The sequence below is a fragment of the Enhydra lutris genome, unplaced genomic scaffold (genome assembly GCF_002288905.1).
Source record: "Enhydra lutris kenyoni isolate GAN:26980312 unplaced genomic scaffold, ASM228890v2 scaffoldscaffold73, whole genome shotgun sequence".
In the NCBI taxonomy this organism is placed as follows: Eukaryota; Metazoa; Chordata; class Mammalia; order Carnivora; family Mustelidae; genus Enhydra; species Enhydra lutris.
In genome coordinates, this window is record NW_019154157.1 from 5,062,689 (window position 1) to 5,074,013 (window position 11,325).

Genomic DNA, 11,325 nt, shown 5'->3' on the forward strand with positions numbered 1-11,325 from the left:
CTTGCTCAGCAGCCTTCCTTGGCTCCCTTCTGTTCTCAGGAACAAAGCCAAACACTTCCTGGGGCCTCCGGGGGCCTCTGTGACCGACTTCATTTCAACTTTGCAGGCTCCTTTTCCTCCCTCTCCCCCAGGCCCCAAATCAGGGCTCCTGGGCTGGCCCCCAGTTCTCCCCAGTCACAGCAGAGGCTTGGAGCTCACCTCCTGCTTCTCTCGCTGCAAAGCTTTATATTCATCCTCAAGTCCCCCCCCCCACACTTCATGTCCTCTCCTCTGCAATTTCCCCTTCCCCACCCCCTGCCACCGCTGCCCCATCCCCACCTATCCCCCTGAGTCAGTGACACAGGGCAGATTGTCTCTGTGGCGGTGACAGGCTCTGTTTGACACTAGGTGTTTACTGAATATCTCTTAGCCAGGCTGAGAACACTAAGGGGTGGGGGGGGTGTGGGGGCAGGCTGGGAGCTCTGTGATGGGATCCCCTCTCTGAGTCCCTCACCCAGCACACAGCTGGGAACACCTGCCTGTTCAGCTGGGATGCTTTGGCTCATCGCCCTGCTGTTATTGCTATGTTAAGGCCCCGTCTTCTTCTTCTTCTTTTTTTTTTTAAGAGAAGGAAAGAGGGTAGGTGTGGGAGGGGCCAAGGGAGAGGGAGAGAGAATCTTAAGCAAGCTTCATGCCCATTGCAGAGCTGGATGTGGGGCTTGGTCTCACCACCCTGTGATCAAGACCTGAGCCCAAACCAAGTCAGCTGTTTCACCGACTGAGCCCCCCGGGAGCCCCCCGAGGACCCCCTCTTACAGGCTGGCCCCAGGAAGGCTCAGGTTTGAAGAAGCAATTGTGAGAACAGGATATGGAGGGGCAGCTGGGTACCAGGCCCCTGGGAACTAGCCCATGGCCCCTCTCTGCAAGGCAGGAATGACTGAAGACATTTTTCAGGTTTGGAAATGGAGGCTCAGGGGGTCAGAGTAGCTGATGCAGGGTCCCATAGCCTGGCAGTGACAAGGTTGGGATTGGATCCCAAACCCTAGCTGCAAAGCACACGATTATCCCACGATGGACTCCCACGCAGAGTCCTTCCTTGGGGATGCAGAAGCGCTTTGGGAACCTGCATGGGTGAGCAGGTCCCCTGCAGCCCCATGGGCCCCGTGTGGGAAGGTCCCAGAGCTCCCGCAGACACTCGGATGGGTGAGCAGGACACATGTCCCCAAGAACCACCACCCAAAGCATCAGCACTTTGGAAACTTATTTTCTGAAATCCTGAGTTGTCACTAGATTGCCTCCTTCCTTCAGTGGGCTGAAAACAATGGTGTTCTACTTCAGCAGAAGCATATGTGTCTGTCTGTCTGTCTCCTTTTATAAAATAGGTGTTTAATGGCTGAATGCCCCCAGGCATTGTGCTGGGAGCTCAGGGAGGAGTCTGCCCTGGTTCTAGGTTGCCCCCAGGATAGAGGGGAGGAGGTGGGGGCTCAGAGAGGGGCAGAGACCTGTCCAGGGCCACCCAGCGCCGGGCCTAATGCCATGGGGGCATGAGTTGTGAGCGAGAAGGGGAGAAAACAGGGCTAGAATGGAGACCTGGGTCAAACAGTCCTGCTCTCAATGCTGAGAGCGACTACTGTTTCCTGGCTTATCCTTGGTGCCTGGCGGGGGGCTGACTCTGCCCGCTTTACCACAGGGGCCCTTCCCGCGTTTCTGGCAGAATGATGGCACCCCCGTTCCCATCTGGACCCCTTGGGAAGGGGTCTTCCTGCTCTGGGACTCTTGTTGCACCACAGTGGGCCCCGTCAGAAGGAAGGGCCAGGCTGAGGGGTCAGCCTGTGGCCCCCTCCATACCCCTAAGTGTCATGTCTTGGTAGCGAACAGGCCAGGAGTGGCCCAGGGGGTGCACGGGGCTGCATCTGTCACAGGTCACTGGCTGTGGGTCCCGAGGCGCCAGGAGAAGGAGCCCAATCGGAGGCCCGGGCCGGGGTGAGGGGCCCGCGACGTCTGTCCTGTGGGCTCTGGTGCTCTTCCGCCACCCTGTCTCCTCCTCCAGGGCTGGGCAAGGTCCCCAGTGTCCAGCCCCTGCCCCCATCCCCAGCGCTTGGCCGCCCAGTCCCCACGATGCCCTTGCTGCTTCGCCTCAGTGGAGCCCTGAGCCAGTTCTCAATCTAAATGACAGCTGCCCTCAGCCAAGTCAACTCCAATTAATTTCCGAAGGCTTCCAGGGGCCGGCGGAGGCTCGCACCAGACTCCGCTGCCCGGCGGCCCGTGTGCGCACAAGACCCCTTCTTTACCCTCATGGGGCCCAGGCGGGTGGGGCCGCACAGGGTCCCTCCTGATCCTTGGTGGGGGGCCCTTTCTTCCTCCTAGGAGCCCCCGTGCTGCCTTTGGATCGCCCCCGTCATGTCAGGCTGATGTGGAAAATCTCAGGTAGTGTCCATGGAGAAAGACTGAATGGCGGGCCTCAGATTTTGTCCTTGGCTTCTCTGTCACTCTGGGGGTCATTCTCATCCCATCTGTGAACATCACGGCCCCTTCCCCAAAAAGTGAGAGTTGATTTCAGGGTAAGACAGGGAATTGGGGTTAGGGGGAGAGAACAGAGAGATTGAGAAAGAATTGGGGGGGTGTCGTGTGAGAGAGAGACAAAGAGAAAGAAAGAATAGGGGTCAGGGAGAGGGAGTGCCTACCACTTTCGCTGGTAAATTTCACTTTTTCATGTGACTTTGATGGACCCACACACTTTGGCATCAGGCAGACCTGGGAGTGACCCCGGCTCTTCTACTGGCTGGCTGCATGACTGTGGGTCAGTGACATCCCCTCTCTGAGCCTTAACGCCCCCCTACCCCGGGTGAAATGACCTGGTGTTGGACCGTCTCTCCCCAGGTTTTGGGGTCATCTGATGAGATAGGCCCATAGGGAGCCTAAGAGTCAGTGCTCACTCTTATCATCCTTGGAGCTGACAACAGTGGGGATGGGCTCACGTTTCCTTTTTCCTTTCCTCATTTGTCATAGTAATACCCCTGCTAGAAGTTGTCCTCGAAGGGAGGGGAGCGAAAAGGTGGGGTGCGGGCAGAGGGCTGGGCTGAGGAGGGGCTGGTCCCTTGGCCTCTGTAAGATGACTGATTGGAGTTATCACTCAGGCTGCCAGCAGCAAGCCCTCTATCCCTGATCCCCAGGGTTATGCTCTTGGGGATTTCTTAGGTGAAGGTATCTTAATGTCCCTTACTTGGGGTGGGCTCCTGCCCCAGTTTCCACCCTACATAGAATGCATAATCTGATTTCCCTGAAGGAATGAAAAGAGTCAGGGAGGTTGTGTATCTACCCACCACCGTTCATTTCAGAGAGGACCAAAGAGGCCCAGAGAGGGGGAGTGACTTGCCCAAGGTCACACAGCAAGCAGGTGAAGAGCTGGGATGAGAATGTGAATCATTCTTTCAAATATTTAACAAATCTAGGGCGCCTGGCTGACTCAGTCGGTGGAGCATGCAATTCTGGGTCTCAGGGTTGTAAGTTTGAGCTCCAAGTTGGGTACAGAGATGACTTAAAAATAGAATTTTTTAAAGAAAATAAAAAATAAATGAAATATTTAACAAATCCTTTTCAGCAGCCTACTGTGTGCCAGGGACCAGACAGACAGCTGGGATCCTCGTGAGTGTGTCTTCCCTCAGCCCAGGCTCCTCTGAGGGGGGTTGGTCACAGGAGAGATTTTTAGCCCCCCTCTCCAGAGGGGGGAACAGGCCCAGCAAGTTGAGCTTGCCCAAGGTTATGGAGTGGGTGAGATTTAGACCAGGGTGGAATTTGAATCCAGGCTCTGAGCACACAGAGCTGGGGCTCCCCCAAAGCTGCTGACGGTAGGGGAGAACAGTGGGGGTTTGGGTGTGCCATGTTCCTGCTTCGTTGGTGGCTTTGTAGACCCTCTGTGTACGGCCCCCCATCTGGCTTAGATTTGCTGTTCCCACCCTCAGACCGAAGTTAAGTGAGTCCTCTAAACCCTGTGTGTCTCCCTGGAGGAGGAGACATGGGCCAGGGACTCAATATGGACAGGCAGCTGAGGAGGGCTTCTGCTTTGGGGTCGTGGGGCCCTGCAGAAGGCTTCCAGTTGGGTGGCGGGGGTCAGTTCCTACTAGGGTTGTGTCCCCCACATTCCCAGTGGCAGGTTCTTAAAAATGTGCTGCCTTAAAAATCCTTGTGACTTTGCTTACCACTGGGCAAGGCTATCTTTTCCTGTGACTTTTGTGTGCTGTGACAGCTGGTGGCCATTGCGTGAGCATCTGCCGTGTGCCAGGCACCAAAGAACCTGGGGTAACCCGGCGAGGAGCTGGGTGCTATCCTTGTCCCATTTCACGGGGAAGGAAGCTGAGGCTTGGAGAGGGGCTGCGGTTTGCCCAAGGTCAACCCGCTGGGGGAGCGTCAGGGCCTGAGATGCAGACTTTGGTCATCTGGCTGCAAAGTGCCCCCCTCCCACATGATGTTTTTCATCTTTGGCAGCTTGTTGTCAAGGGCCCTGAGCACAGGACTCCTCTTCTGCCAGGGTGAGATGTGTCCCTGCACCCCATAGCCAGCTCGGGGGTAACTGAGGCATCATTGCTGGCTGGGGGCAGGGGTGTCATGTGAGAGCAGGGAGAGGGGTTACCCACCTCAGAGTAGGGGTGTTGGAGAAACTTTGCCACAAGGCTGACAGCCAGGTAGAAGGTGGGAGTCAGCAGGGGCGAGGGGTGGGGGGTGCTCGAGGCAGAAGAAATGGCAGGAGCAGGGCTGTGGAGGCGGGAAGGATCAGGGCTTCGTGGAGGGACTGTACAGCTGGCTCACGGAGAGGTGAGGCTGGAGGCCCACGAGGAGAGCAGGTCAGGTTATGCGAAGCTGGGAACTTTACCTTCGGAACACTGGGGAGCCGTGGAAGATTTAAGCAGGAGAGGGGGCTGCCGTGGTTGGTGCTTCGGGAAAGGTATCTGACTCACAGGGGAAAATGGGCTTGGGGGCCAGTGGGGAAGCAGGAAGGAGGCAGTGGGGGCCTGGCCCGGGGTGGAGGCAGTAGGGAGAGAACTGGGTGGATTTTGGAGGCAGTGTCCTCTTTCCCTGGTGCTTAGGCTCTGGGGCCTGGGCAAGAGTGAAGAGAGACATTCAGTGCCCTGGGTGCCATATCCCACCTTTCTTGGAGATGGGGAACAGGAGCTGTTCATGAAAGTAAAGGGAGAGTCATGGAAGTATCTGGGGGCCTCCAGGCCTCCCAGGCTGCAGGAAAGGGGCGCTGGTAGGATCTGGCCCAGCCCTGTGGCTCCCAGGCCTGCTTCTGCTTCCGGGCTCAATGGCCCAGCCCCCCAGCTGAGTGGCAGCTGTCAGATACCAGCGTCTCCCCCTGCCAGGTCCAAATAAAGGAAAAACCAAAATACATTTCCCTTTGTCGGAATCCGGTGAGGGTAAGTCGGGCGGGAGTCATTCGCTATTGTGTTCTGGGGCCCACACTGCTCCTTACATAAGCTGGAAGTTAAAAATACGCACGGAATTCTAATTTGCCTGCTTTGCCTGGGATCGCACCCTGGTCCCCCTGCCCCACCCCACCTTGGGGGGGCAGGGGGCAAGGCAGGCCCCCACCCTACCCCCGCCCCCCGGCACCCATGGAGAGAAAGAGACCATCCCGTGGCCAGTATCCCCTACTGGCATTTGGCAGGATTAGCTCTGACCACCTCCGAGGTCCTGGGTAGTTAAAGCCCAGTGAGTGTAATAACCCTAAGAGCAGCTAACATTTTGGGGGGCTCATCACGTGCTTCAAGTCTTTACCCGTGTTATCTCCATTAATCCTCCCAGATGCCTGTGAACTTGGTTCCCGTTTTGCAGTACAGGTTAACACCTTGCCCAGGGCGTGCTCTGGATGAGCAGTCAGGGAACTCTTGATCTGGGCCCTACTTGGAGGCCTCCCTGACCCCCATGACGCCCTCTCTCTGGCCTTCCCTATGGTGGGCGGGCGGTGGGCGGGTGGTGGACAGGAGGTGGACAGAAATCCCCTCTCTGGAGGTTCAAGGACAGAGCCGTGCGGTGCTGCAGGTCCCACCAAACCCTGCCTCGGGGAGGGGATGGGGGTCAGGGAGTTGGGGGGTGGCGGCTGTCCCCAGCTCAGGACCCCTGACCATGTGCCTCTCCCAAATTGGGACCCAGTCCTGGGGATCCTGAATGCGGAGCAAGGTGGTGCCTGTTTTGCCACCTTTAAAAAAGAAAGAACACCCGGCTCCCTCTGTGGGCGGCCTCTCCAGGAGGGAAAGGAGCCATGAGGTGTCCCCAGGTAAACAGACACGAGTCTGTCCCCTTCTCCCTTCTCTGTTTGCGCCTGCAGGCGGGTCAGCGGTGTTGCCGCGCGGGAGTCGGCTCTGTGCTGGGCAGTAGGCTAAGCCTTTTACATGGATCATTTCATTTAATCCTCGTCGCCGCCTCCATGAGGGCCAGTCCTATTATTTTCCCCATTTTCCAGGGCTGAGGTTCTGGGAGCTGAAGTGATGTTCGCAAAAGCCCTGTGCTCCACAAGTGGTAGGCGCTGTCATGGTTGAACCCTGTAGGAGAAATGGCATTCCTCTTGTTATTCACTTTTCTGACACTGACTCTAGGTTCTCTCCTTCCCTTTGTGGCACTTAACCGTCTCTGTTGGGGATCCATCCGACGCAGGCCCCAGGGTCACTGTGGGGTGGAGCAGGGGGCAGCCAGCACCTCCATGCCACGGTAGCAAGTTGGTGGCAGAAACGACCAAGTGGCTTGTGTGTTGTGTGGTGATGGGAGGGGGTCCTGGGGAAGGGCTGGATAGATCAGCTAGGACATGTTTGTGCACATGAAGAAGGATGGGGAGGAAGAGCGGGCTTCCCCCCTCCAGGCCCTGCCTTGCTGGGCGGGCGTGACATCGGGTCCCAGAACCGGAAGCCCCTCACCTCGGCCCCTGGGCTGCCTGCGCGGGGTGAGGGTCATTTGGGGTGACAAATTTGAGTTGGTGACACCCCTGCCTCGAGGAATGATCCCCCCACATGCACAGTGTCTCCTGTCGTTCTCTTGTATGATCCCCCTAAGCTGCTCGGAGATGGGCCTGCCAGGGATCACCATCCCCAAGTTGCAGATGGGGCCAGCTGCCCATGTATGGGGGGGTTCAAGATCCCACCTCAGCCCAGTGCTCGGGGAATCCCAGACTCAAAGGAGAGGGCTGGTCCAAGTTGCTGACCTGGCCCTGGGTGACGCCTGCACAGTTCCCCCGCCTCACCTACCCAGGGCCTCAGTCTTCCCATCTGCCAAATAGGGATGAGAATCACTCCACAGCCCACAGGCCCCCAACAGAGCACCTGTGTGCAGGGTACTGTGATGCCACAGTCTGATGGGGGAGGCTGGTCACTAACAAGTAGAAAATGTGAAGGTCTGCATTGGTGTCTGTGAGCACCAAGTAACTCCTAGTCCTGGGAGCTCGGCGAGGGTGGTTTTTTTCTCTGGGTCCTGGTGTGGGGGGCCGGCATGCCTGCCATCACTGAGGAGCGGGGACTGGGGACTTCTCTGGAGCAGGGGCAGGCCCTGACTTGAGGCAGCTTCCGTGGGACTGATTTATTTGCAGCCACTCAGCAGCCCTGGAGGGGTGGAGGGCTGCAGTCCTAGGGCGTGTTGGGTCCCCCCAGCTGGAATGAATCTGGCGGGAGGATGAGTTTGGTCATGCTTGGGTTGTCAAGAACTGAAGAATAATATTCTCTCTTAAAAATATTCCCCGTGGATACCAGACTCTCTTGCTTGTCCCAGGCAGAGGCTGGGGAATCCTGCGCCTATGCCCTGTGATGTTGGGCTAGCCCCTCACCCTCTCTGAGCCCCAGGTGCCCCTTCTAATGTGGGGAGAAGAGGCACCCAGCTGCTGGGCTTGTGGGGGGCATGGGATGGAATGAGATAACACAGGGACACTTTCAGCTGTGTGCCTGGCATGCCCTCACTTAATCTTCTCCAAGTAAGAGGAGCAGCTGTCTCTAGGGTTGGCACATGGTATGCTTTGGAGTCATCCAGAACTGGGGAATACGGCATCTCGAGGACACATGGCCATTTGGGTCAGTCTGGAAAGATCACTCAGCAAATGCAGCTCCCAGAAGGGTCTGCAAGCCTCCTCCGTCTGAGCACAGAACTCAGGAAATGGCAACTTTCCTTCACCTTCCTAGCGTTGCAGTCCCAGAGCAAGGGAGCCAGGTGCCAGGTGCCAGGTGCCTGGTTCTGGGGGTCTCGTCTTTCTTTAGCTGTGTGGACTTTGGCAAGGGGCCTCGGTTTCCTACCTGTGCAATGAGCACAAGCCTTGCTGTGTCGGTTCCTTGAGATTATGAGTGTGAAGTGAAGTAAAGTAAGGAATCCTTTTCAGAATCTTCTCTCTCTCCATGGCAGATGCTCCCTTTACCCAATCCAGATCTCACAATGCTTGGAACAGGATTCCTTCTGAGGGGATTAGGGAGTGGGGCATCACTAGGAGCAAGGCAAAGTCTAGGCTCAAGAACGGAGGTGTGGGGAGGGGGAAACTGAGGCTCCTAACTTCCTGGGGTATCTTCTCCCCAGGAGACCCTGGGTGTGGCACTAACAGCATTCCAGCACTACTGCTGCTAACCAGCTTTGAAACCTGGAGCCCAGGACCTCAGCTTCTCCTTCTGTGAAATGGGAGCATAGATGCCAGTCTCATGGGCAGGAATGTGCCCACCTAGTTAGTCCCAAGGAAGGGACGAGGCTTGGGGGCCTCTAGATGGCTGCAAGGACCCCTCACCTCCTGAACTCCCAGAGACTATGCCAGCAGCTCTGTGAGGGGGGGGGGAAATCTCTCTGTATGTCAGGCCATTACAAGGCCTGAGGGAGAGGACATGACCCCCACTTCTGCAATGAGGAACTAAGGCTTGGAGAGAGGGAGAGGGGCAGACTCCTTGCCACACGGTGGTGGGGCTGGGATTGGGACTCAAGCCCCATGGTGTCTGTGATGCTCTCTCCTGCCTTCACTGCCAGCTCATGGAGGAGGAAGACAAAGATAGCGTCTGCCTTACTTCCGGCCAGATCCGCAGGGCTGGAGCCACACCTGGCACATAGTATGGACTCAGTAAGGCCTTATTAATTGGATGAATGAGGAAAAGAACAAGAGAGAGAATCTTCCCCCCTGGGCCCAGCTGCTCCTGGCATGAAGGTCCTTAGCTGGGTGTCTCTGGGGCTCCAGGGTGGAAGCCCGGTTAGTCACAGCCTGGCCCATCCTCTGGGAGGATTTTCTCTGCAGGCTATGGCTCAACTCCCAGGGGAGGCCTCCCCCTTAATCCCAGAGGGCGGGATGGGTGGGGTATCTCCTACCTGGCACAGGGCCCTGCTGGGAGGGCGGGCCGGTCATGGAGTTCAGTATCTGGGCGTGCTCCCTCAGCTGGAGTGGGGCCCCCACCCCCAATTCCAGCTTTGCTCACTTCTTTAGAGTCAAAAGATTGACCACAGGCTCACAATCAAGCCCAGCTCTGCCCCTTCCTGGCTGAGTGACCTTGGGCAGGTCGCCTCTCCTCTCTGAGAGTCAGGCTCTAAAAAGTGGGAATGATGAGGACACTCGTAAACATATAGTAGATCTGAGAACAGAACCATTGGCCACTTGGTAGCAGTAAACTAGCAGCCCCCCAAAATGACTGTTCCATTCCTTCCCTGCCTCTGAACCCCCAGTTCTTACTCTCTTTGAGTGTAATTCATACTAAGGAGTGAGTGGTTATCAAACTTCTTTCCCCTCAAGTTGGTCTAACTCAGGCATCGCTATGATCTGTAGTGTTTCTGATGCTGTGTGACTATGTGAGAAGGAAATGGAAGGCATTTTCACCGACTCCCTCATCCCATCACCGGAAGTCCCTTCATAAAGCAGCGGTTAGGGAGTCTGGACTCTTGATCATTACTGCTCTGAGCAGTGTCGTACTATTTCAGGAAGTTCCCAGCACATAGTGGATCTATAGCAAATGTTCAGAGGATGATAAGAGAAAGGGCTGTGTTCTAGACCTCGACAACCCTCCCCTCTACTCCTTAACTGCATCTGGTGAACTCCTACATATGCCTCAACGCCCAGGTTAGATGCTCCTCCTCCAGGAAGCCTGTCCACCTTATTTTATGTCCAGTCAATCTTCTGGGAACTCTAGTCCATCAGAGATGGGCCAACCCTGTCCAATTCTCCCATTTCCTGAGGGGGGAAAACCTGACATCGAGCCAGAGTCTTACCCTTGGCTAAGGTCTCGCAGCCACGTTAGAGGCAACAGCAGGGGGATTTGAATGAAACTTCTCTAACTCTCCTCAGATGAGACGGTCTTCAGGCATGAAAAGAGGGCGTGGATGGTGCCTCTCTTCCCTTGCCTCTCCCACTCCCCCGCCCCCTTAGGGCTTCCCAAAGAGCTGAGCCTGCTGCTAACATGTCTTCCTCTTTTCTCCACAGCCCACGACCTCCCTGCAAATAAGGCCTCAGCAACCCAGCCGGGGAGCCACTTGCAGTGCCTGTCTGTCCACTGCACAGACGACGTGGGTGACGCCAAGGCCCGAGCCTCCGTGCCCACATGGCGGTCCCTGCACTCTGACATTTCCAACAGATTTGGGACATTCGTGGCCGCCCTGACTTGAATTGACAAGAAATGCCCAACCCCCACCAGGCCCTTCACCCCCTCCCACCGCCCCCTCCCCCTGACCCTGCCCCAACCCCTTCCCTTGACCCCACCCTCCTATTAATTTGAAAGGGCCACTATTGCTGAGTGGATGATTTTTTTTTCTAGGTTGGTACCTGCTTAGTGGCATATGGACCGGAAAGGGTTAATTTAAAAGGGGGGGGACCTCAAAAAATTTTTTTAAAAAAGAAAACTCGTCTGCCACAGTATGTTACCAGTGTTAACCCTTCTGCAGTTAGCAAACTTTTGCTTCCGCCTTTTTCCTGCTAGATAATTCCCGTTTTTCTGTAATCTTGGCATACGTTTTTTTAGATGACCTCTTTCCTTGTTTTATTTTCATGCTGCTGTATGTCCAAGCATTGTTATTTCGTAATAAGACAAGAGTTACTTTCTTTTTTATTCTCTTTTATTCTCATTGCTCTCCTCACCAATCCCCAGTCTTTTTTTTTTTTTTTCCCCCTTTTTGCTTTGTTCACTGCTTATTAAAATGGAAATCCTGGAGAAAGTAGTTCTGGAATATTGCCGGGCGAAAGTCAAATTGTCATCACGATATTATATATTGACACCCAACTGTCATCAGTCAGGCAGGAGCCAAACAATTAATGCCCCCCTTAGGTATTCCGCCTGGGATTTTGTTTTGTCTGTTTCCTAAGAAAATAGAGAGAGATATATTTTCGTTCCTACAAACACACGCTCAGCCTTCAGCTCCATT

General features: G+C 55.6%; 1 protein-coding gene across 1 annotated transcript in view; it reads left to right on the top strand.

Moving 5' to 3' along the window:
- The window catches only part of LOC111160057 (MN1 proto-oncogene, transcriptional regulator), a 44,624-nt gene extending 33,826 nt beyond the window's left edge, over positions 1-10,798 (top strand). Inside the window, 1 exon segment of the mRNA XM_022522862.1 lies at positions 10,391-10,798. Within this exon segment, the coding sequence (XP_022378570.1) occupies positions 10,391-10,572 (182 nt within the window). The 3' untranslated portion in view covers positions 10,573-10,798.
- The last annotated feature ends 527 nt before the right edge of the window (positions 10,799-11,325 follow it).